The sequence below is a fragment of the Centroberyx gerrardi genome, chromosome 24 (assembly GCF_048128805.1).
Source record: "Centroberyx gerrardi isolate f3 chromosome 24, fCenGer3.hap1.cur.20231027, whole genome shotgun sequence".
NCBI lineage: Eukaryota > Metazoa > Chordata > Actinopteri > Beryciformes > Berycidae > Centroberyx > Centroberyx gerrardi.
In genome coordinates, this window is record NC_136020.1 from 10,994,867 (window position 1) to 11,015,637 (window position 20,771).

At 42.8% G+C, this 20,771-nt stretch overlaps 1 protein-coding gene across 3 annotated transcripts in view; it reads left to right on the forward strand.

Moving 5' to 3' along the window:
- The window catches only part of chchd3a (coiled-coil-helix-coiled-coil-helix domain containing 3a), a 75,388-nt gene that overhangs the window by 45,923 nt on the left and 8,694 nt on the right, over window positions 1-20,771 (forward strand). For all 3 annotated transcript variants that reach the window (XM_078282029.1, XM_078282030.1, XM_078282031.1), the window contains one exon: window positions 10,170-10,240. In XM_078282029.1, the coding sequence (XP_078138155.1) occupies window positions 10,170-10,240 (71 nt within the window). The remainder of the gene's footprint in view (window positions 1-10,169; window positions 10,241-20,771) is intronic.

Here is a 20,771-nt window from a genome sequence, read left to right on the forward strand (position 1 = left end):
GCCCAATTGAGAGTTTAACAGAATGATATACTACCATACAAATGATAGAAAACATCAGGCTATACTGTCATAAATCTACAGCACTATAAGACAGGCAGCAACATTCACATTTCAGGGTGAGTGAGCGTAGGCAAGTCGTTGGGGTTATCAAGTCTACCGTATTTCCTCTAATAGTGGCCTGTAGTCAATTAAAAGCCGGGTCTCCGATAATGGCCGGGGCCGTCGTCGACACGAACAAATAAAGGCCGGTCTCAAATACAGGCCGGGGGAAAAAACAAAGGAAACAAGACTAGGTCAAAACCTAGTATATGACTGCACCGTGTCCGTCTCCTCTCTCCGCCGCTGCCTCTCCACCGCGCCCACGGCCCGCATGGATCCTCCCGATCCAAGCCCCGGACCCCCGCCGAAATCTCGGCCAGATCACCGGGAACACATCGGCGCCCAGGTTCAGTTAGCTTCAGTTAGCTTCAGCTTACATGCAAACAACGGTGGATACCGGTAAACTCCTGGTGCCTGTTTGTAACTGTAGTTTGTAGTAACGTACAAGTGCCACAAGATGGCTCGGCCGGCGGAAGTCTCTGGAGCGTGCCGTCGTCGATTACCGTAATTATCGTAATGCATTGCAGTAACAAAAAAACGTCTACCTAACGTACCCCAACAGAAGCAGATCAGAAAACAAGGAGGCTTCGTACTAAAATATGAGCAAATATACTTATCAAACAGAGGGAATTAGAAATAAAGGCCTGTCTCTAATATAAGCCTGCTTCCAATAAAGGCCTGGTACCCTCTGCAGTTGAGGTAAATAAAGGCCCGGGCCAATATTAGAGGAAATACGGTATTCTATATTAGTGACTGGTTTGATCAATATCCATATTGCCTTTTGACAATGAATGATTAGTCTATGATTATCTGACTATATTGTTTCCATGCCAGTCTTTATTCAGCTTTCCTCTGCGGCTTCATTGTATTCCTCTGACCAAAAGAATATACTTTAGCTTTTCAAAGTTAAAACTAACTGCTGCATTATACATTCAGCGAGCACGGTGATATCATCTCTATTTTCAAGAATATACGTCACACGCTGCAGCTCAAGCTGCCGCCTGGGGAAAAGTTTTCATAATGCAATGCACTGTTCTCTTCACGCACACACAGGCACACATAAACACACATGGCAGTGCACACACACACACACAAGCAGGTACAGGTTTGTGCACACAGCCCCAGCTGCCATATAGGCTTGGCCACCACTGGGCTCAGCCAAACTACAGATCAAAGAACCTCTCCATAAGAAATGTCACATTTATTCTTGCTTTCTATCCCACTGTCCCACTGTTCTTGTTTTCATCCTTTAAGTGAAACTCCCCATGCTGTTCTCAGTGTGGTGTGTATCTCTCTTTCTCTCTTGCTCTCTGCCTCTGTCTCTTTTGCTCTCTCTGCCTCTCTCTTTTGCTCTGTGCCTCTCTTTTTCTCTCTCCTCCTCCCGCCATTCCTCCGCCTGAAGGATAAAGGGTTAAATCTTTCTCATCCCAGTGTGTGTCCTCCTGTCCCTGAAAATGACACTACCCCACTGTTTCCTGTCATACCAGTGTCCTATAGAGGGGGACAAGGGTCAACCACTTTGCTTAGCCCACTTCAAATGGCAGCTCCATGCTGGTCCCAGTGAGAGATGCCTCCAAGGCAGGGGACTAGGGTCAAATGCCCTGTTAAAGTGTGTTAAAAACGACACCCTCACGCTGCTCTGAAATCATAAGTGTGTCCTAGGGAGGATACAATGCCCTATTTATGTGCTTAAAATGACACCTACATGCTGAGAAGGAGTTTTGTTCCCTTTGGAGGGTGCAAGAGTCAAATGCCCTGTTTAATGGAAGTAAAATGGAAGCTTCACGCCATTTCCAGCAAGATGTGCGTTCTGGCAGAGGGAGACTCTTCTCTTTGCATATGTTTATCCTCTAAAGCTAACATAAACACAAGGCTGGCAAAAAAATCACATGCTCAGTGGGCACATTGTCCTAGACAGGACTTGTCCGTGAAATGATTTGGACTTTATTCAAATGGCTCAAAAGAGATTTGTTTTTTAAAGGGGCAGCCTTGTGTGTGCTTACACATGCACTTACACGCATCATTATTAAAGATATTGCTTTGAATATATACAGTAGCTTCTTTGCTACTTAATCATTTTCTTAGCTGATTAAAGGAGCAGCACAATTGAAATGATTCAGTGTTGCAATAACCATGCTTGCATAACAGCTATCTTCAGTGTTGTTTTGTTATTAAAGTGCTCATTATGCGCAAGGCTTTCTCCCTTTGGGTCAATAAAGCTTGCAAATTTTCCTTCACTCACGGAGGCTGAATTCCTAAGCCAAGCCATTGGGTATTGAGTGGTAGTGGACTTCTATCAGTAATTGGAAGTGCACTGGTCTGTACAATTCTGGTTGGGCAGCAGAGAGGAGAGGCCATTTGCTGACGTCAGGGGAAGGTGTTGATGAATCGATGGATCATTTGCAAAGAAAAACAATGGAATATGACTTTTTCCTTCGCTTTTGTTGTCAGATTGACGCCTTGGAAAAAGACCCAAATATGTTGAAACGTTACAAGATGCAGGTCTACTTCGTATTTGAACAACTCCAGCCTTAGAGCTGGGCTTGTCTAGCTTCTGTTCCTCCGCTCTTGTCGCATTATCTCATCTTGGAACAGTGCAGCTCTACTGTATCGTACTGTAGGAGTCAGTGTGAGCGGTGATGGTAAAAGTGATGAGGAGTCCCACTAACACAGGCATTATTGACTCCTAGCAGTAGTCATCCATCAACCATGTTGGCCTCTGGTCAATATCCCTTAGACCAAAGTGTCAACAAATCACCTTCACACCTCAGAGAGAGACAGAAGGGAAGAGTGAGAAATAGATGGACGGAGGGAATCGAAAAAGAACAAGGTGGGGTAGAAAGAGACATGGGAGAGAAGCCATAGCATGTGGAGGAAAGAGGTACTAGACATTGAAGGGAGGGAAAGACAATGTAGAAAACAACATAGAAACAGGTTAGCGGAGACAAAGAAGGGAGATAAAGCATAGATGCTTGTAGAGGAAAAACAGATATTAGAAATTAAGATAGAAAGAAATTAAGATAAAATGTAATTGAGTGATAAAGAATAAGTTGAAGAGAAAGATGAGGGATGGGAAGTAAAGGGAGGAGACAGAAGGGCAGTAAAAAGATAAAATGTCATTGAATGATAAAGAGCAAGAGAGTATGATGGAGACAGAGATGGAAAGACCAGAGCACTAGATAAAGCATCACTGAATAGTAAAGTGCAAGAAAGGAAGCTTAGAGAGAGTGAAAGAACGAGGGAACGAGAGAAGCAACAAGGATCTATGAAAATGAACACTGCACACGGTCAGCCGTCTATCGATTTACGCACCGGGATTTACATGATAAATGAATTAAATTCCCAAAGCACCTTTGTCCTCATAATTTACACACAAACACACCGTTTCAATTTGTAAATGACTCCATCGGGATTTGTGGTGTTGGCCTATTGTATGTTAGCATAATTGAAAAAGCAGAATGATATTAACACACAAGGCAAACACTGTGACCAGTGGAGGAAAAACAACAGATTTGAAAACCCGTGTGTGTGTGTGTGTATTACCAGTGGCTCGTGCTTGTGGTGCGTGATCCTGTGTGTAACCGAGGATCAATGGTGGGCATATCGCGTGTTGTCTTACTGTGCAGTAAGTGCCTTGGGAATCTGTAGGGGATGCAGTTTGTTTGGACTGTGTTAATAACGCTTCTTCTTCTTGCTCTGTCTCAGCAACCCCCTCCATCCTGCACTCTGTCCACTTTCTCTTCACTGCCTTTCTCTTCGGCCACCTTTACATTACCTCTCGTCACATTGCTCTCTCTCCCTCCCTCTCTCCCTCTCTCTCTCTCTCTCTCTCTCTCTCTCTCTCTCTCTCTCTCTCTCTCTCTGTGTCTAGCTCCCTCCCTCATCCCCTTCACCCCAGGCTTCCCCCGGCATCTTTCACACACGCAGAACGAGGGAGAGGAACCCGAAAGAGCGAGGGAAAGAGAGAGAGAGAGAGAGAGAATAAAAGTCTGATATATATTACACGTCTGTTCCAATCCAACATGGCCATTCATCAGAGGGGCTTCCAGTGACAGGCCATCACCAGGCTCCCAGACAGCTCAGCCTGCTGCCTCTGCTGCTGCCGCTCATTGGGGCCCCAGCCACCAAATAGCCCCTGAAAACAATATCTATATATTTATTACATTTTCACTCAATACCTGCCCCGCTGTAAAACAATCTCATATTTAACAATCAACTTGCCGGTGTTTTTTTTTTTTTTTTTGTATTTTTTCTTCTTTTTTTTTTTTTTTTCAATGTCTCTTTCCAGCCCTCTCCTCCTCTCCCTCCCTGCTTCACCTGTCTTTCTATATCTCTCCCTCTCAGCTTTTTTTGAGTGGTGTTTTTTTTTTTCTTTTTCCATGGCTCACTTTCATTTTTTCAGCAATGATTTTTCTTCTCTTTTTTTTCTATCTTTCTTTTCGCGTTGTATATCGATGAAATTGGATTTTTCTGCTCTCCCATGGAGGACAATCACAGCAGCAATTGCCATCTCATAGCAAAGTTCCACAGCACTATGAAAGGAAGAAATACAGGGGAAAGAACATTAAAAATCAGTAATGGCTTCTCTCTGTCTCTCTCTATCTCTCTATCGCTCACTTGCTATCTTCATCTCTCTCTCTCTATGTCATTTCTTTATTCCTCTCCCTCTCAATCTCCTGACCTCTCTCTTCCCCTCTTTCTTTCTCTCTCTTTCTTGAAGGGAGGGAATACAATTATTAGTATATTGTTTTAATCTTGTTTTAATATCTTTTTTATTAATTATGATTGGGTTAATCAGTTGTCTTTACATTAGCTCTCGTCACATTGCTCTCTCTCTCTCTCTCTCTCTCTCTCTCTGCCAGTTGTATAGCTGGAGACACAGTAATCCGTAGTGAAGACATGACAGTGTGCTGTAGTGTTGAATTATTATGTCTGTGACTGTTTGCCGTTATGGCCGCATGATGGGATTCACAGGGATTTAGCAGGAAGTCTTTTCAAGGAATGGTGATTTCACAACAACAGAGTGGCACAGTCTTAAAGCATCTTACAGCAGTGACGCTCCACTGTACAGGCTGAAACAATTACATGAAGAGCTACAAACTTGTTTGAAACTATGTTAGTGGAAAAGGGGGGCACTGTGAGAAAGCTGGTCAGCGGTGTTAGCCTAAATGTGTGTGTGTGTGTGTGTGTGTGTGTGTGTGTGTGTGTGTGTGTGTGTGTGTGTGTGTGTAAAGCATGCATGCATACATACTGTGCTCTCTCACACACAAGCATACCAACCATAGGGCCCTTTATATTCTTATCCTCATTTCATTCTTAGCAACTTTGCATAGGCCATGCTTAGGCAGTTGAAGGTTTTTCCTGTTGTGTCTTCAGGCTTATGATTTTTCCTTATTGTTTACATTGTAAAGGTAAACACACAGACACACACACAGACACACACACATACACACACACACACACACAGGTGAAGAGCTTTTGGCAGCCGCAGTTCTTAGATGAATGTAATCCCACCTCCAGAAGTCAGCAGCCCCGTTCCTGGGATGTAGCTGGCCGTTATCAGCCAGCTCTTTCAGACAAGGGTTAGAGCAATGGGCAGCCTCTTTCCTGCTGTACACACACACACACGCACACACACACCTAATTTAATTACAAGAGGTTTATCAGCAGATAAGACCTCAGCAGGGGATGTCTGCATTCATTCATTAAATTTTCTGTATACACACACACACACAGTCAGTCAGTCACTTGGGCTGGTATAAATGCTTGTTTTCTCTCTCACACGGTGTCTGACCCTTAAAAAGAAGACACACATGTACATGATGAGGCTCAGTCACGCGGTAATATGTTAATACGGAGCCCCCGGGGGTCTCTTGGTGGGGAAAAAAGTCAATGTGGAAATCCGTGCTCTTTGGTTTTGCAATCCTTGTACAGTTTAACAATCTTTGCTGTCAGTTTTGAGAACTATGAGTTCGATTTACCAATTCCGTGCCCTCAAACTTTTCCAGCAAATGGACTTTGTTACACAAGCATGTTTACTATCTCAGAAAAGTGCATTTTAATATATAGTAGTGACACAGCTGTTCAAAAAAGCAGTAGCAAAAGCAAAGTAGAATGGGAGCTCCATTACATAGTGTGAATTAAGCAAGGAAAAGCACAAAAAAATGTCCAAAATCTTCTGATTCTTCAAGCAAACCTGAGCACAATAACACCTGTGCTCAACCACACACACACACACTCAACCCTTACCACACACACCACCAACCCTAACCACACACACACCCAACCCACCTACATCCATTTCCACCACCATCAAATTCCAAACCCTTCCCTATTTTTCCTGAATAAAAGATATCAGCAATGATATCTTCAAAATAATGTGCTGCCTGTATAGTTTTGTTTCTGTAGAGAATTATGTATTCGTGAATTATGTATGCGTAACTCCATCAGTTGTGTGGTTTTGCTATTTATATGCTGTTAAGAATAGAACCTTCACCTCTCTCTCTGCTAAACGATCAAACTCAGAAGTGGAGCTGACCGGAAGTCTTCCCAGTCTCACCTGCGCTTAATTGCTGAATCGAATGAAAGAATCAGTTGAACAAATCTTTTCACTGAGTGACTCATAAAGAACTGAATCTCATAAAAGAGCCAGTGTAAGTGGATTCGTATGCAAGCATAGATTGTTCCACCATTGTAGTGATGGTAAGCCACTGCTTTCAGCCCTGCTTTCCCATGTTAAAGTTACAAAATATTTGTATAAGTGGTATATAAGTGTTTCTTTCCTTCTTCTTCTTCTTCTTCAAGAAGTCATCTTCAGTCGTGTTGAGCACAGCAAGCTGTGCAACAATTAGATTGCAACTCTGGTTGGCTTCTCTATGCATCTCCACCTTGATAAGTTGTCTTGCCCTCCTAAACAAAAGAGAAAATTCTGCTTAGTCAATGCTGTCTCTGCAGGATAGGCTTAATAATAATGTAGCAGCCCCTTTGCTCTCCTTGTGGGCCAGTTACAGTGTGTCACATGGTAACACTCATTTTCACTAACACTGCAGAACCGTAATGTCAGCCGTGGTGGGGTTTCTCCCCATTTCGGCCCTCCTGCTCAGCAGCAGATAAGAGAGAGAAGCCATCAGTATGGGGAGTTATTTGTTTTACTCATTAAAAATTGGGAATTTTTTCTCTAAATTGAGCTGGAGCCTGTGTCTGGGTGCAGCTTATATCTTCTCCATATCGCTGGAGTGCATTAGCAATAATGACTTCATTTGTCTATGACACCCCCCACCAGCATTTTTGTTTGGCTCCAGATGAGCTAAAAACCAAGTGGAAAGCAAATAGAGTAAATAAGAGAAAAATGAACGGAAGCACTATATTTTATTCCTGAAGAGGTGCCTATGTGATTGCATATGGGAGTATAGACAGTACTGGGTTCCTGTAGCTAGACAATGCTGTTCATCCAATGAGAAAGAATTGCTTGGCACTAATCAAAGAACATATATTCATCAAACTTATATCAAGGTTGCTGTGCTTTGCAGCCCCTAAGTAGAATTTATTTTTGGGCGAGCGAGTAGTGTTTTCAGCCAAGTGTGGTCTCTCTTCTCTGGGCTAATAAAAGGTCAGGGCTACTCTCTAAATCAGTTTGGGGAACAGCAGGAAATCACAATTTGAGACCACTCAGTAATCACACACAATAGCCCCACAAATTACTCTGTCCGGTGGTGAGCGAGTGAGTGAGTGAGTGTGAATGTTGAGTGTGTTTTTATTTTTGTGTGTGTGTGTTTGTGTGTGCGTCAATATATCTATCTAGCCACGAGGATAGGTGTGGATGTATTTGACAGTGTGTATGCAGGTGTGTGCCCACGCTGTGTATATGTGTGTGTGTGCATGCGTGATTTTGTGTGTATTGTGGCAGGTCCTGCAATCACTGTCACGCGTGGCCTTTTGTGCTCCCAGGCGGATTAGAGTGCTGATTAGTGCCAGCTCTGCCATTTAGGCAGGTATTATTACCTTACACTTAGTATTCTAGACAGACACAACTCTAACTCGTTCTCTCTCTCTCTCTCTCTCTCTCTCTCTCTCTCTCTCTCTCTCTCTCTCTCGCTCTCTCGTTCTTTCTTCCAATGGCTCAATCTCAACACCCAGGAGAACTCTGACTCTTGCTTCTTTAGCAATCCCAAAAATCTGTCTTTTTAGTCTTTTTTCGTTCTTAACCGTTTCTTTTTACCTACACTGAAAACCACTTGATTCAAGGCCAAGAGGGCACACACACTGTGTGTGTTTGCAAGTTAACTCTTAAATGGGTGCACTCTTCTCGTTTATTTTACATACAAATTACTATTGGCCTGAGGGACAATTATAAATGTCAGTCCAAATGAAGAGAAATCCTCAAATCGCTATCAGACCCTCTGTCAGCATTGTCATGTCCCATCTCCTTATAGCTCTATAACACATGGCTATTGATCTCCTCAGCAGCTCTGTTCATTCCTATTGATCTAATCTGAACTATGATGAATGTCCTTCCTACTAGGAGGTGAAGTCAGAGCAGATAGGACCGGACACCACAGCCCGGATTTATAGGATCTAGTATAGCAGTAATTGACGCAGAATTAGTTAAGTGTTTGGTTTACAGTGGATGAGCTGTTCGTAGGTTACCTGGTCAGTGATTCAGTGTGCTTTCCGCAGTGCAAATTCTTAGCCAAGGGTTAACCTCAGGCCTTGGCTAAGAGGTAGCCCAGGGATAATTTATCTTATTTTTACACTGCATCCGTTAGCCTACAGCTAAGTTTTAGTATTCCATTGTTAACCCTGAAAAGTCTGGGTTAACACTTCTCCAGAGCAGGGCCAGCTACAGTAGCTCTGGGCTAAAGTAAGGTTAGCCCTCTTCTGAATGTGTGAAATTTTAATGTGAGAACAATCTAGATCAGGCCTCATTTCGCAATAACGATCACTCTCAGAGGTAAAGAGTGTTTTTAAGCGTGATCCTACGAAGGTGCGTTCATTACCTTCACGCGTTTCTCAAAGCAACTCTTAGGAAACACCTCACAAACTAAAGAGGCTTCGTAAGATGGATACTACGAACATCTTAGCCTTAAGATGCTTTTGGGAAACGAGGCCCAGCACTATAGCATACAGTACTGGACAGACTGTGTTTCGGCAACGGAAGTCCAATCTGTCTAATGTAGTAGATAATATATTTATTTTGTTTGCTATCACTGTCTTCTTTATGTGGAGTCTTCCACAGTAAGACTTTTGTAGCCAACTGTTATGCCATTTTTTGCCCGTGGATTAAACCTCATGCCACTACTCTCAATCAAGCTATCCATCATACTTTACAGCTTCTCACCATTTGATCATAAATGTGCATAACAGCCACTGAGGGCCGACAAAACATATCTTCCTAGAGTAGTATAAATGGTGCAGGGGCTGGGTTATACAGCCGTGTTTGAGGAGGTAATTCAGGTTGAGTGGTCCTGCTGTGGGTTCGTTTGCTATGGGTCACCAGGGGGTTATGACTGCTGCTCTGTAGGTTGTTGACTAGCGACCCACTGACCTTACAGGATTGCTGTCTGTTATTACAGCAGTCTTTTGCGAGGGGATAAGCACAAACACACACACACACACACTGCATACACACACACTCACATAGAGAGAAAACATATGCCCGCCATGCACATGTGCACACACACGCCTACACAAACATATACAGCCCATACAACCTTCTTACCCACAAACACTCCATGGCATACACCCCACTTACAAGCCACATACACACCAAGTATGTTTTGCTCAACAATGGTACACCCATTTCATAAATAATCGTTTGGGAGATGGGGCAGGGCGATGTAGGCTTGGCTCCACTGTAGGTAGGCCTATATGAGATCTATATCAAAGGGGAAAGAGGCGTCATTCAGCTGGAATGTTTCCATATGCCCAAATAGCTTCAACCTGGAGAGAGGGAAGATGTGAACAAATTGGATGTACTTACCTGTTTTATGGAAGAGATTAAAATCTGATTGTGATGCATTTCTCTCAGTCGCTGACTATTTTTCTCTCTTTCTGTGTGTCTCTCTTTCCAGAGTGCACAATTCTACAAGGTCACCACAGAGAACTACCATAAGGCTGCGGACCAAGTCAATGCCAAGTTCAAGTAAGTTCAGACACGGTTGACCAAGGTTGTTCAAAGACTTGAGATAGCAGCACTTTTATAAACTGCTATTATTCAGAAAAACCTCCACTGCAGTTCAACAAAAGAGAATTTTCAGCATTTTTCTTTTGTGTAAAAAAAAAAAAAGAAGTTGTTCATTTACAAAAGTCTTTCTTTTTCATAATAGCATATACAGGTGTTTGCGTTTGGTGAGCTTCATGTCTAAATGTGCACTACAATGAAGCCATATATTCATATAAAGCCTTACAGTTTTTACATCATGTCAGAGCGCTAAAAGTCCATTTGAACCAGTGAATGCATCATCAAATTATGTTAGCCGCATGCTAACCTATGCCTTTCAATCAGAACCACATTAGCCTGGCCCATTAGCTCATGTTGATGATGTGGTTCACTGATAGCCTCACATGGGCATGTTGACAACACATAGGTCAAAAGCTGGGCTGTCCTTGTGCTCTCTGAATTGAACAGTATTACAAGAGCATCATTTACTCGGTGACACTGACTCTCCAACCAGATGTGGGTCAAACAGTATTTGCAAATAATTGGTAGCGTTTGTTCTCAATCTACTTGGACAAGCAGATCGGTTGTGTTTACCGCATCAGGATAATTCAGAAAGTGTTAGATGATTGTCTTATGTTGCAAACCCACCCATCTGGTACACTAAATTTACAGACAAATACTATTTAACATATCAAGATATTAACTCTTGTCATTTGGTGACCACTTTTATCCAGAGCGTCTTACAGTACCATGAGTGCATACATTTTTAGCATGCATCTTTAGCAATTGGAATCCAACCCCTAACCCTGGCAGTGTTAATGCCATTCTCTACCCATTGAGCTATACAGGAGCCAAGTCTGTCTCCAGCACACCTTGCAGTGAAAGGAAAGATTATTCCATCACAGCTATTAGAGGAGGTAATATTAAACATCCAAGCTGTCATGGATGTAGCACATATCCGACACATATATGTAACTCAAGAAGATGCAGAATCCCTTCCCATCCGTGTTCCATCTGTCTTCTTAATAAGAGGCCATTAGGCTCCATAGTAATGTAGGGAAAGTGGATGAGGAGCCCGCAGGAGGTGGGGCCTGGCTCTGAGCTCTCCTCTAGGGAGGCTAGGCTAATTGTGTTAGCTTGTCATTAGCCGGCGCTAACGCTGGGATCATTGTCTCCCTCAGAAATGCTGGAAACTGATTAGCCTAGCCCACCGGGGTTTAGCGCTAGACTCGAGGAAGCTGGAGCTGAGACTTCCCAAATCACATTAAAGGAAAAAATACACTGGAATAACATTAGTGCAAAATGACAGCGCTAACTGCAAGAGAACATTGGGCTAACGTGCGGGTAGTCATGTGACACTGGACTTTGCACGAAGAGTCGTGATTGGTTGATTGGATTATGGGAGGTGCATTAGCAGGGTTGTGATTGGATTAGAATGGTGGATAGGTAAAGGAGGAGGGTGTGTATGTGTGTGTGTGTGTGTGCTAATGAAATGGCGGGAAAGTCTGGTGTTACAAGACAGGGGCAGGGAGGCAAAGAGGGATCTGAACGGAAGATAATTGGGTTTCACAGGGCGTGTTTGGTGCCATCCTTATGTCTGCTGGTGTGTGTGATCTCATGTTTGCTAGTGTATGTTTGTGTACACTGATATGTTGACCATCTTATTTTGAACATGGTGTGTGCTCAAGTGTGTGTGTGTGTGTGTGTATGGTTTCTCCAGGTACAGTATTTGTCTACACCTACACCGAAACCTCATTGCCTGTCCTCAAAGGTCGCTACTGCCTTTCCCAATGGATATTTGCTGTTGCTCTCTCTCTCTCTCTCTCTCTCTCTCTCTCTCTCTCACTCTCTCTCTCTGACACTCTCTCTCTCTCTCTCACTCTCTCTCTCTGACACTCTCTCTCTCTCTCTCACTCTCTCTCTCTCTCTCACATATGACAGAGAGCCTACGGAGATAAGATCCTATCTGTGGCCTCTGTTGAATAATAAGGGGAGATATTTTGTCTCACACAGGCTTTTGATTTCCTCAAAGTTGAAAATGCCCTCCGGAGATAAAAAAAAAAAAAAGGCAGACAGGGCTGTATCCATACTTGATAGAATTAACATGGGTTTGATATGATAATGTGGGGCTCTTATAACGTGTGGGATGTGTCTTCTTTCTCTTATTAGAATGTCTTCATTTCCCCACTCTGGGCTCATGTCAGTGCCAATGTAAAGAGAGTGATGATACTCTTACTGTGAGTCTGATTAGTGTCATTGATAAGGTTGATATTAGGCTACAGTTTATTATAGTCTAGGAGGAGATGCGTGGGACCAGAAGGGGGTTAGTCATTATTATATATAGTTAGTTATTTCTGTTATAATATCTGTAATGTATCTGTTGTTTATACACTACAGTCAAAAGTTTGGACACACACATTTTTCTTTATTTTTACTATTTTTCACATTTTAGAATAATAGTACAGCCACAACAATCAAAACAAATCAAAACTATCTTATATTTTAGATTATTTAAAGGAGCCATCCATTCCAATTTAGAAATCGGTGATACTGTATGTTTCAGCAGGTAGCCAACATGCATCACACGATACGTTCCATTCATTGCAGTGGTACAGTGTGGACGTTTTCCTTGAAAATGTTGAAAGGGAAAATAAAGTGTTAGAGGTAGGTACTCAGGGGAGAGAAGGGTGTGTGTGTGCCATGTGAGTTTGTGTATGTGTGCTGTGGTTGTTTGCGTAGGTGTGCGGTGCAGCTGCTCCCTGCCGTTCTCCTGCAGTATTCCCGCCAGAGTTCTCTGAGAATGATGGAGCTCTCCCAACCGGAACGCTACTGCATCACTGTGACCTCATTACATCCGCACACACACACACACAAACACATGCACACACACACATGCACACACAAACATGGAGAAACACAGAGAAACTCTCACACATATAGAGAAAGACATACACACACTACATCCATTCACACTTGCTCACACGTATATTTCTACACATAAACCCATAGTTACACATATTGAATGAAACCTTACTTCTCAGTTTTTGTCATTCCTACCTCAGGCGACCTTAAGTTGGAGCCATGGCAACCAAACACTTATGTTTTTTCCACAAAATGATGGGCACCTGAGCAATATTGTCTGGAGCGAGCATATGAAATGCTTAAGATAACACTTGAGATAAAATCAATCTGAATAACATGGGATTTGAGGAATAAAAGCATGAATAAATTCTGTTCTCGACAGTATATTGCCTCCAATTGTTGCTCTGAATCATAAACTGCATGGTATCCAGTGGCCCATGAAGACAGGAGACGCTTTGATTCAATGCTTCTAGCCTATGGTGTACGGTTCTTCAATATATAAATGTACACTACATGTAACAGATAATGTAATAACACAGTATGTTAGACACACACACACACACACACACACAGAGGAACCAAGCTTTTATTCATCCTCCTTGTGACACTGACTGCAGATAAGAGTTCCCAGTTGGCCGTGGAAAGGAGGCTATCTCTCTCTGCTCCTGATTTATATGCTGCCACTTTCACCACTAGTTGTTTATCCAACTCTGATGCAATATCACACTGTCCAGCACTGAATGTATGACCTTTACTGCACCACATGTATGTAAGAGTGAGAGGGTATCTGCGTATCTGCTTTTGTATGTGAGCGTGCATTCATTGAAGAGTGCCCGTGTATACACGCATACGTGCACATGCTGCATGAGAGAGTGTGTGTGTGTGTGTGTGTGTAGCGTCTCGACGGGCTGCAGTGACCCAGTGGGGCTTTAGCTTGAAATGCAAGCTGACAGGCATGGAGGAGAATGATAGATGTAAGATTATGCGAAAGAAGGAAGAGGGGAAAGAAAAAACGGTAGCGTAGTCCTAAGCCTCCTGTCAGTGGTAACCTTTGCCGCGGCTTTGGGCTTCTTTGTTGAAGATGGTCACTCCGTGTTTGTCCTGGATCCCCTGCGGAGTTGAGGATTGGACTGGGACATCACAAAGTGGTGAATAGGTGGGTCTGACAATGCCTTCTAATGCTGAGGATTGAGCCCTCTCCTCCTAATCTCTCAATCCCCCCTCTGCGCTCTCTAAAACTTGGACCCCTCCAAGAGTTTTGCCTTGGTTGTGACATTTGTCATAAGATCAAAAAAGGCAAGGTATTTGTGTGTGTGTGTGTGTGTGTGTGTGTGTGTGTCTGTGTGCGTGCGAGCGTACAAGCCCAGCATTTCAGGTCCCTGATCCTTCCAGTGGCCAGAGAGAATGAAATCTCATTTCAGTCTGTCACTTCCCTGTCACTCCTCTCCTCCCTCCGGCTACACACTCACTCCTTTTGTCTGTTGTTTATTTTTTTGCTCTTTTGAATAAATCTTTTTTTAATTTAATCCAGTTGACAATAACATCAGCCTCAGTCCTCGCCTCCTCTCTCCACACACATACACACAAAGGTAAGAAGAGGGGGTGGGGAGAAAAACTTGCGGAATATACGTAAATTGCTCGTTGTTTTTCTTCATAATGCCGGTGTTGTATGCTGTCTTGGTCAAAAGGCCACTCCTGACAGTTTGTCTTCTCCTCCCCTCCTATAGAGATGAGACTCTCACTCGTTCTTCTTCTTAACCTCCTCACCCATCCCTCCATCCACCACCTTTAACCATAAACATTTAGCAGGTGATCTTTTACAGAGCCTCATCCTATTCATTAATTCATCTAAATCAACATATAGAACAACATGGAGTTACCAACAGGCTACTTAACAATTTACATGTTCTTCATCAGAGGTGCTGCGTGTAGCATTGTAAACATCAATATGTCATTGTCAAATTAATTGTGATACCTTGGTATAATTACAATAAACAAATGAGACCATGATCGAGTTGATTGGTAGCCTGGATCTCATGCCAGTGGAAGGTTATTCTTACTGCTAGTGTTCCTCAAGAGTAAGACCAGATTTCCCACATTTCCCATAAACCGTTTGATCCCTGTCACAAAGAGTTGTTGGTCCTTGTCCCCCTTCCCCCTCCCTGGTGTCGCTCTGCATGCGTTTTACTGAGGAGGATAAATATGCTGGAAGTGATTTGTCCATCAGCCTTTCACTCCTTCCTCTATCTGCCTTTGCAAGAAACTCTGGCAGCTTTGGCTCCATTTGCCCTCTACCTGTTTTGTGCCATAAAGCAATTTCCCTTTGTGCCACAAAGCAAACCAGCATATTTCCTGTGAAATCCAATCTGCTGACACACAGCGTAAAATGCAGTGTAGAGGCTACCAATTTTCTTAGTGATGGTCTTGTTTGTTTACAATAATTGTACTAATGTCTCAAATTTAATGTAGTAATGATTTACTGATGTTAAAATGCTGCATGCAGCACCTTTTAATTATTAAGAATGACGATATGAGGAATTAAATGAATGGTAACATTCATGTCATCATGTTATCGCCCAGTACTTCAGTATATTTCAGCATTGTATACCAACCTCACTGCTCTAAGGGGAGCTGATTTCCTCTGAAGGAACGAGGCAGGACAGACTGAGCAGCGCTTTGACTCCTCTGTCAGGTGAGGGCAAACCAGAACGCCGTAGCTAGGCAACTTGGAAACAGGGACAAGATGGTGGTCAGCTGAGGAGACAGAAGTCAATAACCGCTTTAAAAGCTCTTCTCTCGGCCTTAAGAGCTTCGCTGTGCTGGCTGTAAAAAGCACACGCACATCTTGGGACCAGCATGGATACACACACACACACACACACACACACACACACAGCCTTTTAGTGGCTGATTTAGTGCCTTTATTGCTTTGCAAATGGTTGGGAAACCCACTCACAGTTTTTATTGCTTTCTTTTATTATTTTATATGTTTTTCTTTTAATATAGTATACAGCAGAGAGACATGAATGATGGGAGAGAAAGGAACTGACATACAGCAACAGCTGGACTCAAACTTGTGATGTCCAGAGTGCATGGTACTGTATGTGCCTTTGCCAATCACAAAGCACCCCCACTCCCAGTTTTTTATGAACGTCGCATGCTTGCAAGGCACCGCACGTCTCAAATATTGATCCCTAGTACTGAACCAATGTACCTCTTTCAGCTGGCAACAGTCAAAAATATATATGTGTAATTCTCTGGGTTTATCTCAAGAGTTTCTTCTGTTTGAGGCCACAGAGACCGGAGATCCTTGTGTGAGTGTGTGTGAAGGCAGGTCAGCGAGGACACACACTCCCTTTTCTCTTCACTCTCACCCGCTCATCCTTCTTTGTCTCCCTCGCTGCTCACTTAGGACCAGTGTTTTCTGTCTTTATTTTCCATTCTCTCGCTCACTCCCTTTTTCTCATTGTCTGTTTTTGTCTGCCTCTCTCACTCGCGTACTCCATCTCTGTCTGTGTCTCTGTCTCTCTCTCTCTCTATTCTCTTACAATCCTTTATGTCTCACGCCATTCTTGATTCTTTATCTCTTTCTGCCCCATCCTCCCTCTCTCTCATTCCATCTTTTATCTATGCTGATGGATTTCACTGCGGGGGGTCACTCAGGTCTACTTTTAAGAAGCGGCGTGAGCGAAATGTGTCTCATTTTTCTCCTTAACTGGATCATTTGTATTTATTTACCCCCCTCGGTACTGACGCCTGTCTTAACTAGAGAAAACATGAGAGCTTTTTAAGGGAGAACCGGCGTCCAACCCTTAACCCTATTAACCCCTAAGTGGACCCAAATGATGATAAATAGACAACGTAGTGATTTGGAACTTAATCTGGTGGTAGGCTTGGGTAATCCATACTATCTATCGATGTAGCTATGTGTTGTTTGTCTGTGTGTGGGTGGGTGGGTGGGTTGGGGTTTTTGTATGTGTTTTTTTTGTGTATATGTTTGTGTATGGGTCTTTGTTTTTGTGTATACAAGGGCATAGGAAGGAGTTAGTGATTGAGGGAGACAAACATTGGCGTGTGTGTGTGAGAAAGAGAAATCTGATCAAATCGGATTATTATGAATAGAAACTTGGTAGAATGATATAAATTTTGATCACACTATTTTACCTGATGTCTTGTATACTCTTTCCCTGTCTCGGTCCATCTCTAGTTTCATTGGGGTGAGGAGGAAGCTCTCTCTGTCCTGCATTGAGCCAACACATAACATTTGTTCTAGATCTTGGAGGTGGAAGATGATTGATATTGAACATCTAATGCCTGGAATCGGGACAAGCAGTTCACACTATTTTACCTGGCTTCTTACATCCTCTCTCCCTCTCTCTGGTTTCATTGGAGCGAGGATGCAGTGGTGTCTGTCCTACATACAGTTGTGGCCAAAAACATAGGCACCCTTGCAATTACTTCAAATATCTCACAATTTTATCTGAAAAATCTTGAAACTGATAAAAAAAAATGGTTCAAGCATTATTTTAATTTCATGGTCAATATTACAAATCTCTTGTTTTTGAATTAGAACTTAATACATCCTTGTAAATCCAAAAATGAATAAAAATGGCACTGACAAAATTACTGACACCCTAGACTTAATATTTGGTAGCACAGCCTTTGTTCAAAATAACTTCGGTCAAGCGCTTCCTATAACCATGTATTAGCTTCTGGCAACTCTCTACTGGCAATTTGGCCCACTCTTCTTGTGCAAACTGCTCCAGTTCTCGCACATTGGAAGGGTTCCTTCTCCCAACAGCTACTTTCAGATCTCTCCACAGGTTTTCAATGGGATTTAGATCTGGACTCATTGCTGGCCACTCCAGGACAGTCCAGTGTTTTTTCTTGATCCAGTCCTTGGTGCTTTTTGAAGTGTGTTTTGGGTCATTGTCATGCTGGAAAACCCATGACCTTCGACGAAGACTCAACTCTCTGACACTTCTTTCAACATTGCGCTGCAAAATGCCCTGATAATCTCCTGATTTCATGATGCCAGGCACACATGCAAGGCACCCAGTACCAGAAGCAGCAAAGCAACCCCAAAACATCAGTGAACCACCTCCATGTTTGACTGTGGGGAAGGTGTTCTTTTCTTTGAACGCTTCACCTGGTTTTCTGTAAACATAGAGGTGACGTGCTCTACCAAAAAGTTCTACTTTGGTCTCATCTGTCCACAGAACATTCTCCCAGAAGGACTTTGGCTTGTCCAGGTGTGTTCTGGCAAAATCCAGTCTAGCTTTCTTGTGTCTCTCTTTCAGAAATGGGGTCCTTCTGGGCCTCCTACCATATAGCCCTCTTTCATTGAGTTGGCGACGGATGGTGCGGGTTGAAACCACTGTACCCTGTGCCTGAAGGTCAGCTTGAATGTGTTTGGCAGTTAATCGAGGTTCTTTCTCCACCATTCTAGAAATCCTCCTCTGTGATCTTCGATCAAGTTTTCTTTTGCGGCCACGTCCTGGGAGGTTGGCTACAGTTCCATGGGCCTTAAACTTTCTGATTACATTGCACACTGTGGATACAGGAACTCCCAAGTCTCTGGAGATGGACTTGTAGCCTTGAGATTGTTTGTGCTTGGTTATAATTTTGTGTCTGACCTGCTCAGACAATTCTCTGGTCTTCTTTCTTTTATCCACGCTCATTGTTGTACAAAGAGTGACACAACACAGCAGTATGAGCTCTTTTCTATATTCAAGTGGTTAAATTAGTGTTTTTTATATTGTAGGCATCTGCAAGTCACCACAGGTGAGTTCAATTCCACAGTAAATGAGAATCACCTGACTAAAATCAGATGATTTCTAACACTTTCTAAAAGGTGCCGGTAATATTGTCCAGGCCATTTTAGGATTTCTGAGGAAAAACCTAAGATTTAATTTTTTTTTTCCAGTTTTTCTGTTTTGCTCCAATACAAAGCAAAGAAATAAACATGTAGACACCAAAATATTTGGTCTTTCAACTTATTTATAAAAGAACAGGAGAGTTATTTGAAATAATTGCAAGGGTGCCTATATTTTTGGCCACAACTGTATATTGAGAGCACTGACTCTTCAACTTTAGGTCTTTCTCTATGAAGTTAGATTCTGCAACTATCATTTTTATCTTGGCCTTGTGAGGATAAATTAAGAAACAATTAAGCATGCCGTTATATTGCTAATGTGGAGGATAGAAACTGTGAGAGAGCTCGGCTCCATCAGCTAGAGAGACTAACATTAACAATAGCTAGTTCACTGACATATTTCTACTGCATACGTGGGTGATGTGGCTAGCCAAAGTAAGGTAGTGCTAAAACCAAGTGTGAAGAAAGACGGATACAGATGGTCTGGCAGTGGCACTTGCTTGACTCCTACTCACACTATTGCCTTGGTAAAACTTAATGTTTATCGCTAACATTCAGCTTCATATTAAGTTTTCTGCACTCTTCTAAAAAACACAAAAAAAAATGTCTCTTGTTTTGCATGGTGGTAGCCATAACCTGCTCATTACCGCTCGTCCAACGCTAATTTATTACCACTAACATGGTCGAACCATGTCAGAGGAAGGAGGCAGTACTTTTACTTTAATTAGATTATTATTATAATTATCAAATCTTTTACAATAAAAGTCAAATTAGGGATCAGTGACCTCTAAGCTGAGTCATGTAACGAGCAGTTAATTTTTTGCAGGGGACAATTAAATGCTTTTCAGTATTGGAGGGGACATGTCCCCTGTGTTGCCCCTGCTTCCTATGCCCTTTGTGTGTGTGTGTGTGTGTGTATGTGTGTGTCTGTATGCATGTCTATCTGTTTGGGCATCTTTGTGTGTGTATGTGTGTCTCTTGGATAACTTTTTCTTTGTTCAGAGTAATATTGAAACCGGAATTATGACAGATGAACGTACACGTTGCCAGATGTGTCTCACACTTTGTTCAACTATTGAAGCATGGTGTATCCTTAACAGAGATCTATGGACATCATTTTAGCGCATAGCTCTACGTGGCTGTCAGTGTTACAGCAGGTGTTAGTCATGGTCAATATATGTTGGTTTGAAAAATGGAGTGATATTGCGGCCCACACAGTCCTGTGGTAACAGCACATGCATATTGTATGAAGATCCCAACATCGATCTCAATAGGTCCCCAGCTTACAGTCAATATGGTCTTTGAAGAATGTAGCAGTAGCCATAAAGCCATCGGGCTGCGTTCCCTCCATCAAAATGTGCTGACTTGTGCAGTGGAAGGCTTGAAAGAAGGGATTGTATTGTATTAGATGATATAGGGACACCTGGAGGAGAGAGGGACAGACGGAGAGAAGGAGCGAGCAGGTAATCTGTTCTGCTTTATTACATGTTAAATGGGACACATTCACCCTCTCCTCTCGTACCATTTCCGCCCCTCCTTTCACCCTCTATCTATTTATGTTCTCTCCTATAGGAAGACTTTCACGAAGCAAGTCAGCAGAGAGCAACACCTCGTGTATAGGTGGACGCTCTTCCTCTGCTTGTCCTACTCTCTCCTCCTCCTGCTCCACCTCATTATTCTCCCTCCATAGCCGTCTTCCCCCTGCATCCTTTTTCCCCACTTCTCTCCCTTTTCTGTCCTCTGTCTCGGCTACATGTGTCTACAGGTGCGCCATCG